Genomic DNA, 19,179 nt, shown 5'->3' with positions numbered 1-19,179 from the left:
CACACACAATCATACACGCACACACACATGCACACACGCACATGCAATCATACACACACGCACACATGCACACACGCACGCACACACAAAACTTGGCAAACAACTCAACCCACAATCCAGACGGCAGAGTATTCAATGCATTTATTTTGGCTTTTGCAGTTTTGATCTGCAGAATATATCGCGCAGCAGGAACGTTTCGGTCACCGCAGAACTCTGAGCATACGGAAGAGGAGGAGGAGGACGGTAATACCTGGGCAGGAGTCACAGGAATCCTGGGCATGTCTAAAAGATGCGCTTATATCCAGGGACTACATTCTCCTCTGAGCAAATACTAATCCCCTGTGTACATATACATCTACATATGGAGTATATACATATAGCCGTCCATGGATTTGTATTGGTTCATACCTTTTTGTGTATGTACATGTAATATGCATTTATGTGAGAACACACATATATACATACATGTACAGTATATATATACATATATATATATATATATATATATATATATATATATATATATATATATATAGTGGGTGCGAAAATTATTCAGACCCCTTTAACTTTTACACTCTTGGTTTCATTGCAGCCATTTGGTAAATTCTAAAAAGTTCATTTTTTTTTTTCATTGAAGTACACTCTGCACAAGCTGTCCATTTCCTTGTGATCCTCCTTGAGATGGTTCTACTCCTTCATTGGAGTCCAGCTGTGTTTAATTAAACTGATAGGACTTGATTTGGAAAGGCACACACCTGTCTATGTAAGACCTCACAGCTCACAGTGCATGTCAGACCAAATGAGAATCATGAGCTCAAAGGAACTGCCCAAGGAGCTCAGAGACAGAATTGTGGCAAGGCACAGATCTGGCCAAGGTTACAAAAGAATTTCTGCATTACTCAAGGTTCCTAAGAGCACAGTGGCCTCCATAATCCTTAAATGGAAGAAGTTTGGGACCACCAGAAGTCTTCATTGACCTGGCCTTCCAGCCAAACTGAGCAATCGTGGGAGAAGAGCCTTTCCTCAGTGCAAGACATATGAAAGCCCACATAGAGTTTGCTCAAAAACACATGAAGGACTCCCAGACTATGAGAAATAAGATTCTCTGGTCTGATAAGACGAAGATATCACTTTTTGGTGACAATTCTAAGCGGTATGTGTGGAGAAAACCATGCACTGCTCATCACCTATCCAATACAATCCCAACAGTGAAACATGGTGGTGGCAGCATCATGCTATGGGGGTGTTTTTCAGCTGCAGGGACAGGACGACTGGTTGGAATTGAAGAAAACATGAATGTGGCCAAGAACAGAGATATCCTGGATGAAAACCTCTTCCAGAGTACTCTGGACCTCAGATTTGGCCGAAGATTCACTTTCCAACAAGACAATGACCCTAAGCACACAGCTAAAATAACAAAGGAGTGGCTTCAGAACAACTCTGTGACCATTATTGACTGGCCCAGCCAGCGCCCTGACCTAAACTCAATTGAGCATCTCTGGAGAGACCTGAAAATGGCTGTCCATCAATGTTCACCATCCAACCTGACGGAACTGGAGAGGATCTGCAAGGAAGAATGGCAGAGGATCCCCAAATCCAGGGGTGAAAAACTTGTTGCATCATTCCCAAGAAGACTCATGGTTGTACTAGCTCAAGAGGGGGCTTCTACTCAATACTGAGCAAAGGGTCTGAATACTTATGACCATGTGATATTTCAGTTTTTCTTTTTTAATAAATTTGCAAAAATTTCTACATTTCTGTTTTTTTCAGTCAAGATGGGGCGCAGCGTGTACTTTAATGAGAAAAAAATGAACTTTTTAGAATTTACCAAATGGCTGCAATGAAACAAAGAGTGAAAAATTTAAAGGGTCTGAATACTTTCTGTACCCACTGTATATATATATATATATATATATATATATATATATATATATATATACACTGGTATATATGTGTGACCCGAATGCATACATTGATTAGAGCCAAATTTGTCATAGGAATATACGGGCACACGGCCCAGTTGTAACAATTAACAATGTCCGGATCCATCGTCCAGTCTGGTCTTCTTTCATGGCGGCTGGTCTTCCCTTCTGTGCCTGGCATCCTCGGTCTGCCATCCTGGGCACCTCTGACACTTACTAGGCTTGTGACGTCATGATGTGTCGTAACATCACGGGCCCCAGGATGCCGGGCGCCGAACTGAAGACCAGACTATAGGCCGGACCAGGGCAGCGCAAATTAAATTGCCCATCACTAGCGCCAACCATACACTAAACGCTTCTTACATTGACTGTATTTAACACATAAATAACTGCCCCCTCCCCCACACCTTGCTGGAGAATAGGGTTATGTGGCTAATAAATAGAGCCCGTCATAACTATTTTGTCTATACCCCTAAATTTGGCCCGATGAAGTAACGCATGCTCATGTATGTACACAGGTACCTATATTTTTTGTTTCTTGCTTTTTTTTTGCAGTTCATAAGCATCTGTACACATACCGTAAGCCCACGTGAACACATAAATACTTGGGAAATATAACTCCCCAACGTTTGTCGTACTAAGAATACATTTTATGTATACAGGTATGTCCGTTTCGTTAGTATTTATACTTATTAAAGAGGAAGTATCAGTTTAAAGGGATGGGGGAGGGGTGAAAAAGTGATACTCTTGATTGGTCACGTAACTTTGGAGGAGGCATACAAGCATGGAATATTAGCACTCTAGTATACCATCGACATATTTATTTTGTTATATTTATCTTTGTTTTCCTTTTTCGGCCTTTTCATAAATCTGCCCCATACATCCTGTCTGGGTTGCCCATAACAACCAATCACAGCACAGGTTGCATATTCCTAGAGCACTGTCAGCGATGAAAGCTGTGCTGTGATTGGTTACTATGGTAAAAAAAAAAGATAGGGGCAAAACGGTCTTTATTTCCCATAGCATCCAATTACAGCACAGCTTTCAGTTTTCATGGACACTATAATAAATGAAAGCTGTGCTGTGATTGGTTGCCACAGGCAGGGTTTTTCTTTGGATGGTTTTCATGAATCTGCCCCATAGTATCTTTTTTTTTTTTTTGTCCATAGCAACCAATCACAGCATAGCTTTCACTTTTTATAGTTGTCTTGAAAAATGAAAGCTGTGCTGTGATTGGTTGTTATGGGAAACAAAGACCGTTCCATAAATCTACCCATAGCAACCACTTATAAGCTATGTATGTGGGGGGGGGGGCAATTGCACCTGGGCACCAATAAGGGGCTTGTGCAATGTTTGGGTGCTACCACTCTGCCTTGGCCAGGGTATTACGTGCCAAGGTTAAAGCAGTGAATTGAAAAAAAATTTGGGTATGACCCCTCAATGACTAAGAGGGCTAGAATACGCCCGAAACAACACTAAATGGTGATCTTGGAAAAAATATTAAAAAATGTTATTCCCCCCCCCCCCCCCCAAAAAAAATGTAAAAATTATCTGCACCACTAATATAATACATTCAAAACGGTGGCTGGGATGTACCATTCAGAAAGCGGAAAAATTAGATCCAATCCCACGTTACATTGACAAATGTCTATACATTAAAAGGTTAAAAGCTCACTAAATTGCTATAATATTGCACATAAAGCATGGCCGAGCTGTCTGGTACTTCCCCTTTAACAGACCAGTCTTGGCATAAATATGGCCACCATTATACCTTTAAGAACAAAAGGTTTTTATGTTTTGGTTTTTTTTTGTTGCAAGATAGGTACCTTAATACAATGTCCTGCTATGGCAATTAAGACAGATATAGATAGAAGACTGGATTTTTTTTCTTAAAGGTGACCTGTCACTAGGTGAAAAGTATCCAACTTTTTGTTCTTATTTTATTCTCGCTGCTCCCCTGAGTATTTTAGTTTTTATTTTATTTAAATCCGCCATACGGTTCCAGAGATATGGGCCTTTTTATTTACTGCTGATTTTTATGGTTGTTACTAAAGGGGCGGTGCTCAAATAGTAATTATGCTAAGCAGCCTAAAGACACGCCCCCTCAGTGTAGACTTTTGCCCTAAATAAAAATGCCAATATCTCAGGAACCGCATGTCGGATTTAAACAAAACAAAAAACAGATTACTTAGCGGAGGAGCAGGAATAAAATAAGGGCAAAAAAGACTACTTTTCACTTTGTGACAGATACTCCTTAAAATATCCTTGAAATTCTGCTTTGGAGGCATCACAACTAATGGGAACTGGTAGGCAGCTAAAGTGTTACTGAAAACACGTTACAATCGCATTGTCTTATTAAACAAAGGAAATAATGTCACTACCCATTTTCAGAAAAAATCCCTTCCATCACCACTCGCAGGTGGATGGGCAGCAGTCCAGAGAGGCGCATGCTTTTGGCAAGTAATAGCGAGAATTGCGGCAAGGTGTCACTGTCATCTCATCTGGGTGGGACAGGCCCAGAGAGTGGAAGGCACTTAGTTCAATCCTCAGTATGGCTGACGAAGAGGCGGAGGCATGAGATGTGGCTTTAGACAACGATCTTCCAATTTAGTCCAGTGTCTGTCCAACTCGACTATCCAGAGGAGGATGGACCTCCAAGGACCGATGCCGCCAACCTATAGCGAACTGGGCGATGTATCCTCAACAGAGTTGGAACCTTGATCTTACTAGCCAACATTGGCTAATGATTATAGTAGGAAGAATTACCCCAGCACTTAAGAGTGATGACATATTTGTAGCCCCCAACGCTCTTCTAAACTAGACCATAAAACCCATCAAATGCGGGAGACAGTGTAAAATGTACTCTGGACACGGAGGTCCACCAGCGCTAGAAGAATTTAAGAGCCATCTATATGGATATCCATCGGAAACCACGTCACCATAAGACTGATGCAGGAATGATGCAGTGGCTCTTGTTATAGAATGAAGAGGTCCATCACCTGGCACATAAGTGCACTATTGGAACAACAGTTTTGTTCATCACTGGTGGCCCCACGTTCTCTATATGGTCCTTCTCCACTCCACCAGCCTCACCGTGCTCCTCCATCTCGGCCTCTGTCTTCTGCCTTTTCCCGCTTGCGTCCAGTCTCCCCACCTCCTGCTTCCACTGCCCCTTTGCCGCCCGTCACGAGGCTGCTAATTTCATCAGTAGGTGAACGTCCAATGCTCCCATCCACCTGGACCCGGATGTCGGGAGAGATCGATAGTTGATGGTGGGGCACTAGGCCACCATTGTCTGTGCATTTTGGGTAGAGGTACGTTTTCATCTGTCCTTTGCCCTTGACATTGACTGTCCCCCTGTAGTCAAAGTCATAGCCCATTTTCACGAACACCCTGTAGCTTTCTTCACTTGCTTGGATGCGGCATTCCACACCGGTTGTGTCCATCCTACTGGCAATATTCACCGTGTCCCCCCAGATGTCATAAAGCAGCTTGGTGGTCCCAATAACTCCAGCAGTCAGTGGGCCATGGTTAAACCCAATGCGGAGCTTAAAATTAAACCACAGCATGTTGTTGTTAAAATCATCCACCACACTCATCATCTCCTTGGCAAACTCAAAGAGCGTCTGCAGGTGGCGGTGGGGTTGGCTGCTATCCTGGCACTGAGATGGGTTGAGTCCAGAGGCAGCCATGTACGTAGCGCCAATGGTCTTGATCTTCTCGATGCAGGAGTAATGAGGCTTGCTAAGAAGTTCATCGAAGTCTCCGATCAATTCATTGAGAACACGGTAGCACTCTTTACCTCCTTCGTAGTTCTCTTCGTAGAACTCGCTAAAGTTGACTATGCTTGCGAAGATGACGCCAGCATCGTCATGATTTTTGGAGTAGCTCTGGGAGACCTTCAGTTGCTCAGCCACGTGATAGGGGATGATGTTCCGGAGAAGCCAGTCTGCCTGATCTCTCATACTCTGGATCTTAGTGCGGTGAAGGTCTGCCTCCACGTCTCCATGATAGTGCAAGCGGTAGCTGACCTCAAACTCACGGTTCAGAAACCAGACCAAAAGGAGAAGGAGGAAGTAAGCCACGGTGAGCTCCTGCCCAAGCTGTGATGATGGCTTACTGGTATTGCTAGTGCCAAGGTTGGCATCGGGTGGAGGGGAAGAGCTGGTGATAAAAGAAAAAATAAATTATTAGTGAACAGATGTATTATTGTTGGTTAGATAATGTGACATAAAAAAACGCACAAAATGACTGAAATCAGCCAAACCAGAGACCCACCTGAAGTCTACATACAGTAGTTGGGTCCCTCTTCCCGAGCTACATTTTAAGTATCCCATTCAGCCAACTAGTACAAAAAATGAAAATAGAGCTGTCTACAGATGGGTCTCTGGCTTGGCTTTGTATATTTTTTCACCTATTGCGAATGGTGGATCCTGTATTATCTACTGTATATAGAGATGTTATCAGTCATTGTATAGGAGGAGGAGGTGAGCTGTGATATCACTTGTTGTGAATGGTGGATCCTGTGTTATCTGCTGTATATAGAGATGTTACTGTATCAGTCATTGTACAGGAGGAGGTGAGCTTTGATATCACTTATTGTTAATGGTGGATGATGTGTTAGCTACTGTATATAGAGGTGTTATCAGTCATTGTACAGGAGGAGGAGGTGAGCTTTGACATCACCTATTGTGAATGATGGATCCTGTGTTATCTATTGTATATAGAGGTGTTATCAGTCATTGTCCAGGAGGAGGAGGTGAGCTGTGATATCACCTATTGTGAATGGTGAATCCTGTGTTATCTACTGCCTATAGAGGTATTATCAGTTATTGTACAAGAGGAGGAGGAGGTGAGCTGTGACATCACCTATGGTGGATCCTGTGTTATTAGCTGTATATAGAGATGTTATCAATCATTGTACAGGAGGAGGAGGTGAGCTGTGATATCACCTATTGTGAATGGTGGATCCTGTGTTATCTACTGTATATAGAGGTGTTATCAGTCATTGTAGATTTCTTTTATATATGTACATATATATATATATATATATACATATATACAGTACAGACTAAAAGTTTGGACACACATTCTCATTTAAAGATTTTTCTGTATTTTCTTGACTATGAAAATTGTACATTCACACTGAAGGCATCAAAACTATGAATTAACACATGTGGAATTATATACTTAACAAAAAAGTGTGAAACAACTGAAAATATGTCTTATATTCTAGGTTCTTCAAAGTAGCCACCTTTTGCTTTGATGATTGCTTTGCACACTCTTGGCATTCTCTTGATGAGCTTCAAGAGGTAGTCACCGGAAATGGTCTTCCAACAATCTTGAAGGAGTTCCCAGAGATGCTTAGCACTTGTTGGCCCTTTTGCCTTCACTCTGCGGTCCAGCTCACCCCAAACCATCTCGATTGGGTTCAGGTCTGGTGACTGTGGAGGCCAGGTCATCTGGCGTAGCACCCCATCACTCTCCTTCTTGGTCAAATGGCCCTTACACAGCCTGGAGGTGTGTTTGGAGTCATTGTCCTGTTGAAAAATAAATGATGGTCCAACTAAACGCAAACCGGATGGAACAGCATGATGCTGCAAGATGCTGTGGTAGCCATGCTGGTTCAGTATGCCTTCAATTTTGAATAAATCCCCAACAGTGTCACCAGCAAAGCACCCCCACACCATCACACCTCCTCCTCCATGCTTCACGGTGGGAACAAGGCATGTAGAGTCCATCCGTTCACCTTTTCTGCGTCGCACAAAGACACGGTGGTTGTAACCGAAGATCTCAAATTTGGACTCATCAGACCAAAGCACAGATTTCCACTGGTCTAATGTCCATTCCTTGAGTTCTTTAGCCCAAACAAGTCTCTTCTGCTTGTCGCCTGTCCTTAGCAGTGGTTTCCTAGCAGCTATTTTACCATGAAGGCCTGCTGCACAAAGTCTCCTCTTAACAGTTGTTGAAGAGATGTGTCTGCTGCTAGAACTCTGTGTGGCATTGACCTGGTCTCTAATCTGAGCTGCTGTTAACCTGCGATTTCTGAGGCTGGTGACTCGGATAAACTTATCCTCAGAAGCAGAGGTGACTCTTGGTCTTCCTTTCCTGGGGCGGTCCTCATGTGAGCCAGTTTCTTTGTAGCGCTTGATGGCTTTTGCAACTGCACTTGGGGACACTTTCAAAGTTTGCCCAATTTTTCGGACTGACTGACCTTCATTTCTTAAAGTAATGATGGCCACTCGTTTTTCTTTACTTAGCTGCTTTTTTCTTGCCATAATACAAATTCTAACAGTCTATTCAGTAGGACTATCAGCTGTGTATCCACCTGACTTCTGCACAACACAACTGATGGTCCCAACCCCATTTATAAGGCAAGAAATCCCACTTATTAAACCTGACAGGGCACACCTGTGAAGTGAAAACCATTTCCGGTGACTACCTCTTGAAGCTCATCAAGAGAATGCCAAGAGTGTGCAAAGCAGTCATCAAAGCAAAAGGTGGCTACTTTGAAGAACCTAGAATATAAGACATATTTTCAGTTGTTTCACACTTTTTTGTTAAGTATATAATTCCACATGTGATAATTCATAGTTTTGATGCCTTCAGTGTGAATGTACAATTTTCATAGTCATGAAAATACAGAAAAATCTTTAAATGAGAAGGTGTGTCCAAACTTTTGGTCTGTACTGTTATATATATATATATATATATATATATATATATATATACATACAGTTATATGAAAAAGTTTGGGCACCCCTATTAATCTTAATGTTTTATAAAAATTGGTGTTTTTGCAACAGCTATTTCAGTTTGATATATGTAATAACTGTTGGACACAGTAATATTTCTGCCTTGAAATGAGGTTTATTGTACTAACAGAAAATGTGCAATCTGCATTCAAACAAAATTTGACAGGTGCATAAGTATGGGCACCTCACCAGAAAAGTGACATTAATATTTAGTAGATCCTCCTTTTGCAAAAATAACAGCCTCTAGTCACTTCCTGTAGCTTTTAATGAGTTCCTGGATCCTGGATGAAGGTATTTTTGACCATTCCTCTTTACAAAACAATTCCAGTTCAGTTAAGTTTGATGGTCACCGAGCATGGACAGCCCTCTTCAAATGATCCCACAGATGTTCAATGATATTCAGGTCTGGGGACTGGGATGGCCATTCCAGAACATTGTAATTGTTCCTCTGCATGAATGCCTGAGTAGATTTGGAGCGGTGTTTTGGATCATTGTCTTGCTGAAAGATCCATCCCCTGCGTAACTTCAACTTTATCACTGATTCTTGAACATTATTGTCAAGAATCTGCTGATACTGAGTGGAATCCATGCGTCCCTCAACTTTAACAAGATTCCCGGTGCCGGCATTGGCCACACAGCTCCAAAGCATGATGGAACCTCCACCAAATTTTACTGTGGGTAGCAAGTGCTTTTCTTGGAATGCTGTGTTTTTTTGCCGCTATGCATAACGCCTTTTTGTATGACCAAACAACTCAATCTTGGTTTCATCAGTCCACAGGACCTTCTTCCAAAAAGAAATTGGCTTCTCCAAATGTGCTTTTGCATACCTCAGCCGACTCTGTTTGTGGCGTGCTTGCAGAAACGGCTTCTTTCGCATCACTCTCCCATACAGCTTCTCCTTGTGCAAAGTGCGTTGTATAGTTGACCGTTGCACAGTGACACCATCTGCAGCAAGTTGATGCTGCAGCTCTCTGGAGGTGGTCTGAGGATTGTCCTTGACTGATCTCACCATTCTTCTTCTCTGCCTTTCTGATGTTTTTCTTGGCCTGCCACTTCTGGCCTTAACAAGAACTGTCCCTGTGTTCTTCCATTTCCTTACTATGTTCCTCACAGTGGAAACTGACAGGTTAAATCTCTGAGACAGCTTTTGGTATCCTTCCCCTGAACAACTATGTTGAATAATCTTTGTTCTCAGATCATTTGACAGTTGTTTTGAGGAGCCCATGATGCCACTCTTCAGAGGAGATTCAACAGGAGAACAACTTGCAAGTGGCCACTTTAAGTAGCTTTTCTCATGATTGCATACACCTGGCTATGAAGTTCAAAGCTCAATGAGGTTACAAAACCAAAAAAAGCTCTTTAGTAAGTCAGTAGAAAGTAGGTAGGAGTATTTAAAACAAGAAAATGATAAGGGTGCCCATACTTATGCACCTGTCAAATTTTGTTTGAATGCAGATTGCACATTTTCTGTTAGTACAATAAACCTCATTTCAAGGCAGAAACATTACTGTGTCCAACAGTTATTACATATATCAAACTGAAATAGCTGTTGCAAAAACACCAATTTTTATAAAACATTAAGCTTAAGATTAATAGGGGTGCCCAAACTTTTTCATATAACTGTATATACATATACACAGTGACATGGAGAATTAAACAAATTGTCTCTTCAGAGAGGATCTCTAGTGGCTCCTATAGGAAGTAGCAATCTTAAAAGTCAATATTGACTCTCTAACCAGCCTTGTCACATGATAATGGGCAAAACCAAAATCTCGATTTGCAGTCGCTGTTTCGGGGTACTGCCCCTCGTCAGGTCACAGTGTGAGATCAGGTTTGGCTGGGTGAGAGGCGTCTGACCGGGATCCAAGGGGTAATTCTTTCCATGGAGAATTTAAAAAATCAACAAATTCTTAAAAATATTGTTTAACATGAAAACATTTCGGAATGATATATTCCTTTTCAGATCAAGTGAAATAAACAATGTGGGAAAAACTGATATACTGGGACAGATTTACTACTTATGTCTTCTTTTCTGTTTGCCTATTCTGTGATGAGTTGATTTTTAATTTCTTCAGTTTTATTTATCTGGCACATAAATGACATTCATTTTGTAGTCTAAGTTTAGAACAAGTATTTTTTTTTTTTTTGCCAGAAGCAAACTGTTAGGTTTAATAAATGTGTCCTAATGTTCGAGTCTGCTAAACCATGTCCAAGTTTAGACACTGGCCCTGCGGTACGTAACTCCTTGTCCGGAGTGCTCCTTTAAAGGGGTATTCCCATCTTGACAATCATGGTATATCCACAAATTTCTGTTAAACGAGGGTATAAATTGCCATAAATTTATGTTAGATGGGGGTCCCACCTCTTGACCCAGCATCTATCTTGAGAACGGGGTCCCGTCATGTACTTGCTTGGAAAGGAGAGGCAGCTGCGCATGCGCAGGTGTCTCCATTCGCTTCTATGGCAGATCCAAAAATTACTGACGCATGAAGAAGTTCCCACCTCTGTGACCCACCACTATTCTGTGGATATGCCATAAATGTCTAGGATGGGAATACCCTTTTAATCTCAATGATATTTCAGATGCAGATTTTCCACCATTTAAAAATAAATATAAGTGCTGTGAAGATAATCCATTCTGCCGCCTCAAAAAAAGGATACCGTTCACGGGTAAAGAGGTTGGAAAACGGGCAGATGTCTAACAAAGTGTCATTGTCGATGGGACGTACGCTTATCTATGACATCCCAAAGCAACGCGTTGAATTCTGGACCCGATCCTGACTACCATGGACGTTGTAGCACCGGCGGCCTTTTAGGTTCTTGTTATTATAAGCATCCATGGCTGTATTTAGTGCCTGTATAGACAGATGCTTGGGGCAGGTGGGGGTTTGGGAACATGGATCTCGGGGACAATGGGGGACTGTGAAAGGAGTCTGTAAAAATGGCCTGCTGTGCAGGATTTGCTTTGCTGGAAGGCAGGCAACTGGAGAAGATGTGGCAGCTGGACATGCAAATAAATGGCCTCCACACCCTGACCCAAATTCATCATCCTTCAGAGCACAAGTACAAAGAAAGTTTAGAGAGTGTGAGCCAAGAACTTAATGATCCTAGTTGTCTAACTTCACAAAATGATTTATTTTCTTCTGATAAATCTCATTATTTAAAGAGAAAGGTCTCCTTATTAACTTCTGAATTAAAGTAGAAGTTTACTTTTAGAACTTGGGATCCATTAAACTGAGTGTCTGAATTGTTAAAAGCTCCTTTTCTTGTAGGATACCCAGGCCATATCTAAGAAGGTGGCATTGATAATACACCCATCAGACATAACTTTAATATTGTGTCGGCCATCCTTCTCCTGCCAGACCAGCTCTGACCCGTCAAGGCCTGGACTCCACAAGATTTCTCATGGTGTCCTGTTGTATCTGCGCCAATTATCAGCAGATGCTGTGGTCCTGTACGTTGCTTGGAGAGAAGTCATCACCTTGATCTTTTTGTCATGTTCCTTGGACAGTTCCTGACCGGCCATTATTCCGCTGAAAGGGGCACTGCTATTAGGGAATCTCGCTGACATGAAAGTGGTCCTTGGGTTGTACAAAGTTTGATAGATGTCACATCTACATGATGGCAGGACATATGGTTCCCTGAAGAACGACCTCCGCCATCTTGTCTTCTTCCCACGCGTCCTAGTGTCATCTCCTCCCGGGTAAGTGACGCACACGCACCGACCATCCACATGATGGAAAATGGGATTCATCAGACCCGGCGCCTTCTACAATTACTGATGCTCGAGTCCCTTGTAGTTGGTGGACAGGGGTCTGTAGCACCCCGAGGGCTCGGCTGCTACAGGGGTATTGCACCTCGAACCAGAGGTGTGGTATTCCACTCCCGGGTAAGGATGGAGTGTGGACTAGAACTCAGTTAGCTGCATGCACCACACACACCCCATTTCCGAGGAACAGACCGACGGTACTCCCACTAGAAAGATGTGCAGGTACGACAGCTTCTGTTCCTGGCTGGAGTGGGGAGGGGGGAGGAAAACCCAGTGGTGTAGGAGCAGATAGGGGCGGGTTTCTGGGCATAGGAAGGAGCCCATTGGTTGCTAATCACCTGGGCTCGGGTGTCAGAGGGAGTATAAAAGGTGGGCACCATCTTAGGAGTGAGTTGAGTTCAGTCAGACAGAAGAAGAGTGAGAGGAGGAGTGACAGGGAGCAGCAGCCCTGTCTGGGTGCTGCCCCTGGAGGGAGCAAGAGTGAAGAAGAAAGGAACAAGAAGCAAGGAAAGAATGAAACATAAGAAAAGGCCCAGAGACATGAAGCAAGAAGGAACCCGAACACGCTAGGAGTCAGCGGGTGAAGGGTTGGCAGATCAGGGTACCGGATCCCAAACTGGTGGAGGCCACATATCCTCAGCCAGGAACCGGAGGACGTGGCCACGTCTTGGCGCGACCACTCACTACACTCACCACGAAGGCATGCCACATAGGGTCAGGGAGACCGGAGAAAGGTTTCGCCACCAGAAGGCCCGAGGAAGCTGGACATGGGTGGGTCCCTAGTGGGGACGGCCAGAGAAAGGAACGGGGAAAGGAGTTCAAGGTCACACTCTGGAATTGCCTGGGGGTTGGTCGAGCCCCGTACCTGGTGGACGCAGCATGGCTCGGGTCGTCATCACCTGCAGGACTGACGTTAATAACAACTGTGAGTAAAGCATTGAAAACTGCAATCAGTCTCTGTGTTCCATCGCACCACCAGCACCATAGGTACCGGGACGCTCTTACTATCACTCCCTTCACCCGCACCAGCTGCCCTGAGGCTATACCTCTCCCGTTGGGGGTTATACCACCATAGCTGCACATATATACCATCGGCCTCAGCGGACTGTTTTGCAGTGGCGGCCTTGCGACCGCAAATCAACGGGTGGCGTAGTCGGACACTAATACCATCATACCAATAACTGCCACTTAGTTTGACCACCCTGGGCACGGACCGGGTCACCGCCACACGAAGACTACTACCCCCATCGGATCCGGCTCCGGGTATTCCCCGCGCGCACGCGCGCCGCACTACAGCACTGGCCCAGGGGGCGCATCAGGTCATCGTGGGCGCTCTGACCAATCTGCAGCTACCCAACTTCATACACAGCAATCTGCGATGATTTGTGCAATCTTTCTACCCTAAAGAGCCATAACAGTTTCAACAATTGGTGCTACAGTCGCTCTTCAGTGGGACTTGACCGGACGGCTAGCCTTCATTTACCATATGAATCAATGGGTGCTCATAAAATTGTAAACAGCTCACTAATTGTCCTTCTTTGTACAAGATCCGCCATATACCGGGAACACCCGACAAGATGTGCTGCATACTAAGAAAACCCCATGACTTGCCATATACTGGGAACACCCCACAAGACCTGACGTATACCGGGAACACCCCACAAGACCTGTCGTATACCGGGAACACCCCACAAGACCTGTCGTATACAGGGAACATCCCACTAGTCCTGCCGTATACCGGGAACACACCACAAAATCTGTCATACACAGGATACACCCCACAAGACCCATCATATGCCAAGAAAACCTCACAAGTCCTGTCATATATCAGGAACTTCCCGCAAGACTTGCCATAAACCGGGAACACCCCACATGACTTGCCATATACCGGGAACACCCCACAAGACCTGCCGTATACCGGGAACACCCCACAAGACCTGCCGTATACCGGGAACACCCCACAAGACCTGCCGTATACCGGGAACATCCCACAAGACCTGCCGTATACCAGGAACACCCCACAAGACCTGCTGTATACCGGGAACACCCCACAACACCTGCCATATACCAGGAACACCCCACAGCACCTGTCGTATACCAGGAACACTGCACAAGATTTGACGTATACCGGGAACATCCAACAAGACCTGCCGTATACCGAGAACACCCCACAAGACCTGCCGTATACAGGAAACACCCCACAAGACCCGCCATATACAGGGAACACCCCACAAGACCTGCCGTATACCAGGAACATCACACAAGACCTGTCGTATACCGGGAACACCTCACAAGACCTGCTGTATACCGGGAACACCCCACAAGACCTGCCATATACCGGGAACACCCCACAAGACCTGCTGTATACCGGGAACACCCCACAAGACCTGCCGTATACCAGGAACATCACACAAGACCTGCCATATACAGGGAACACCCCACAAGACACGCTGTATACAGGGAACACCACACATGACTTGCCGTATACCAGGAACATCACACAAGACCTGACGTATACCAGGAACACCCCACAAGACCTGCCGTATACCGGGAACACCCCATAATACCTGTCGTATACAGGGAACACCCCACAAGACCAGCCATATACCGGGAAAACCCTCATAAGACCTGTTATATACCGGAAACACTCAACAAGACCTGCCGTATACCAGGAACATCACACAAGACCTGCCGTATACCAGGAACACCCTACAAGACCCGCCGTATACTAGGAACACCCTACAAGACCTGACGTATACCGGGAACACCCCACAAGACCTGCCGTATACCGGGAACACCCCACAAGACCTGACGTATACCGGGAACACCCCACAAGACCTGACGTATACCGGGAACACCCCACAAGACCTGCCGTATACCGGGAACACCCCACAAGACCTGACGTATACCGGGAACACCCCACAAGACCCGCCGTATACCGGGAACACCCCACAAGACCTGCCGTATACCAGGAACACCCTACAAGACTTGCCGTGTTGGAAATGCTCTGACCCAGTCATCTAGATATGACAATTTGGCCTTGGTCGCAGTGGATCAGATCCTTTCATTTACCCATTTTTCCTGCTTCCAACACATCAACTTCAAGAACTACAGATATACTGTACATTATTTTGACCATTTTTTTTTATGAAAACGTACTTTTTAACCTAATATATCAGCTATTTACCTGAAATTTGTTGCAGTGTCTATGTCCATTGTCACCGGAGGTCTAGAAAAAAAGATCACATTATATCATGATAAAAATAAATTATAAAGAGAAGAAAATCTGTTGTGCGTCCCTTAGCGGACTGACAATGACTTACTTGTCTGGGAAGAGCGGCACGTATAGAAGAATCAACAGGGTCGCCCCGGCCAGGGTTGCAAGAGAGGATCGTAGCCAGGAGCTGAGCTGACAGAAGTTGCAGTACTGGACGATGGGGATCAGAAGAGCGGAGCAGAGGAACATGGTGTACTGGAAAACGTGCAGATACAGATAATGACCACCAGAGGGCGACACACCACCGCAATGATTATACTAAATGAACCGCTAACTCTCTTTACATAGACAGTCAATATCAGCCAGGACATGGGGCGCTACGTACCCGGTGTGATATGTATATCTATATAGATGCAAAAAAGAATGAGGCCCCTTTTAGGTTCTGCTTGCAAACCACCAACCCCTTTAAGAGATTTTTAGGCATAGAAAAATCATTAAGACCCCCTTCTAAAAGCTAGAAGAGTGTTTGCAAACAGCAACTTTAGCTCTGGAGGACCCGGCCTTTCCATGTATCACGTAGATGACCAGCTTGTAATACCAGATTTGCCCTGCAGTGGCCGCTGTGTGGTGGTCAGCTAGTCACCTCCTGAAGATGATCTGCAGCGATCAACTGATTCCCGATCCGTTTTCAATATTAAAGGAGCTGTTGTGATTAAACATCCCCTTTAAGATGGCCACACACAGTGCAATATGATAATTGGACCTAATTTGAATTGTAATAATGGCAAGGCTCTTTAAAAATGGGAAAAGTCTTGTTTCGGATCTGCTGTATATCTGTTGTGAGCCGTGTATGGCTGAGAAACACACAACCTCACAGTTCCCATCACTATTTTTTTTACATCATTTATAAGATTTTGTCTGATGAATATTAATGGAAAAGGCTTGAGAACCATAAAGTGATGGAGGGAATGAATCTGAGGGGCAGACGGAGGTTTTTGTGCAGTTTTGTTAATGAAAGAACATTTCCAGTAGAACAATTTCCAATCTCTGGTTATTAAACCCTTGGCACTGACTCTCGAGATTCAGGAAGTTCGCTAAGGATTCATGACAATTAGATTAAATTGTGGGGAAACCCCCATTCCATATCCAAAGCGGGGTCCGACCTTTCCTTTCTCTCACAGACCGGCGTGTAGTAGTGGTACAATGTCCATGGGGAACGGAGGAAAACACAAAGTAATAAGAGTAGTCGTGTGTCAGGGAAAATGAGGTCCAACGCCTGTGATCGATCAATGTATTAACCAATCTGTTATCTATCTCTCATATCTACAAGTCTATCATCTAGAAAAGAATAGAGGAGCAGCACAATGACAAAAATAATGGTGGGTGCGAGGCCTCCGAGACAATCATCCAGTGGTAGAAGATAGAGAAGAAAATACAAGAAGGCAGCGAAAAGAAAATGGGCATTAATAAGCCCATATGGCTATCATCTATCAGATATCTATCTCTCTATCTATTATCTATCTATCTATCTATCATCTATCTATTATCTATCTATTATCTATCTATTATCTATCTATTTATCTATCTATTATCTATCTATTATTTATCTATCTATCTATCTATCATCTATCTATTATCTATCTATCTATTATCTATCTATTACCTATCTATTATCTATCTATCTATTATCTCTTCTATCTATCTATCATCTATCTATTTATCTATCTATTATTTATCTATCTATCTATCATCTATCTATTATCTATCTATCTATTATCTATCTATTACCTATCTATTATCTATCATCTATCTATTATCTATCTATCTATCTATTATCTATCTATTACCTATCTATTATCTATCTATCTATTATCTATCTATCATCTATTATCTATCTATCTATCATCTATTATCTATCTATTACCTATCTATTATCTATCTATCTATCTATTATCTATCATCTATTATCTATCTATCATCTATTATCTATCTATTACCTATCTATTATCTATTATCTATCTATTATCTATCTATCTATTATCTATCTATCATCTATTATCTATCTATCTATCATCTATTATCTATCTATTACCTATCTATTATCTATCTATCTATTATCTATCATCTATTATCTATCTATCATCTATTATCTATCTACTATCTATCTATTATCTATCTATTATCTATTATCTAGCTCTTATCTATCTATTATCTATCTATCTCATATCTATCGATCTATTATTTATTTATCTATCAAATCTATCTGTCTCATATGTATAGATTATCTATTTAATATATACTGTATGTATTCATCGTATATCTATTTTATATCTATTTATCCACATATGAATTACATATCTATTTATAATCTATTATCTCTCCTATCTATCTATCTATCTATCTATCTATCTATCTATTATTTTATCTATCCTTTATAAATATATGTTTCTATGTATTACATAGCTATAGTTTTTATATGTAAAATCTATCTATTCATTTTATGTCTATTTCATATCTATTTTATCTACCTATGAATTACAAATCTATCTACCTCATATCTATCTATTATCTACATATATACTGTATCTATCTATCTATTAATATCTCTATGTCCTATCCTTTTATCTTTCTATTTACCTATTAATCCCACAGTGGCGTGGCTATATGGATCTATGGATCTCACTGGTAGTAGTTGCACATTGGCCCCATGATCAGGGGAGCCACTTCCAACAGTACCCATGTTCTAAGGATGCAAATATAACTGCAAAGCTTTGATAGAGAAGGGACCCTATGGCCATGTTTTTGAAGCATCACTGCTGGCCACATCTGCAGCACTTGATCTGCCCAGCTTCTTCACTAGTACTCTCCTAGTCATTGCAGACAGGGGAATTATGCAAGGTCATAGAATTCTCCAAACTGAGGTAACTTCATCACTTAACCTGTCAACATAGTCTTTTATTTTCCACAAGCTATATTTTCTTTAATGGAAAGTTGTGTAATACCAATGGCTTCCCATACTAGAGTGCAATATCCACTTCTATAGGAAACCTGGACAGAGAAGATCGGTCCTATCCTTTGATATTGGATGCTGAGAACCTTGGAAGGACTCCATAGATATTGAGATGGGGGAATTGACCCATGGAAATAGAATAAGTAATTAAAAATGAACCTGGCTCCATGGTCTAAGTTGGCATTACCCAACACCTTAAGGGGATGGAGCATCCTTGCTTTGGGCCCTGTTTTCTCTATATGGGCCCCTGGTAATGGCAGGGTCAATATTTGACCATTATGTAATAGACCGTATTCATACATGTGCGTTGGTGTAGAAGTCCTGGGTCAAGTAGGAGAAGACAACAGCTGCAGGGAGAGACACAAGCACAGTGCCAATTAGATGACGTGGAAGCCAACCAGAGATCATCTCCAGGAGCCGTCTGGTACAGAGGAACATGTCCTCTAGGTAGAATGCCATCCTACAATGTGTGCAGAAGAAAGGGGATGAAACAATTAAACCTTAGT

At 42.8% G+C, this 19,179-nt stretch overlaps 1 protein-coding gene across 1 annotated transcript in view; it reads right to left on the bottom strand.

Annotated features, from left to right (window-relative positions):
• Positions 1-3,195: 3,195 nt before the first annotated feature.
• The window catches only part of ADCY9 (adenylate cyclase 9), a 113,898-nt gene continuing 97,914 nt past the window's right edge, over positions 3,196-19,179 (bottom strand). Inside the window, exons 7-10 of the mRNA XM_073648257.1 lie at positions 18,974-19,133; positions 15,770-15,918; positions 15,634-15,675; positions 3,196-6,086 (exon numbers count right to left, since the gene is read on the bottom strand). Of these exons, the coding sequence (XP_073504358.1) occupies positions 5,012-6,086; positions 15,634-15,675; positions 15,770-15,918; positions 18,974-19,133 (1,426 nt within the window). The 3' untranslated portion in view covers positions 3,196-5,011. The remainder of the gene's footprint in view (positions 6,087-15,633; positions 15,676-15,769; positions 15,919-18,973; positions 19,134-19,179) is intronic.

The sequence above is a fragment of the Phyllobates terribilis genome, unplaced genomic scaffold (assembly GCF_046119375.1).
Source record: "Phyllobates terribilis strain yellow unplaced genomic scaffold, ASM4611937v1 Scaffold_9__5_contigs__length_417890890, whole genome shotgun sequence".
NCBI classification, from domain to species: domain Eukaryota; kingdom Metazoa; phylum Chordata; class Amphibia; order Anura; family Dendrobatidae; genus Phyllobates; species Phyllobates terribilis.
Note: the sequence above shows the minus strand (reverse complement) of the source record. Positions and strands in the feature narration are given on the sequence as shown.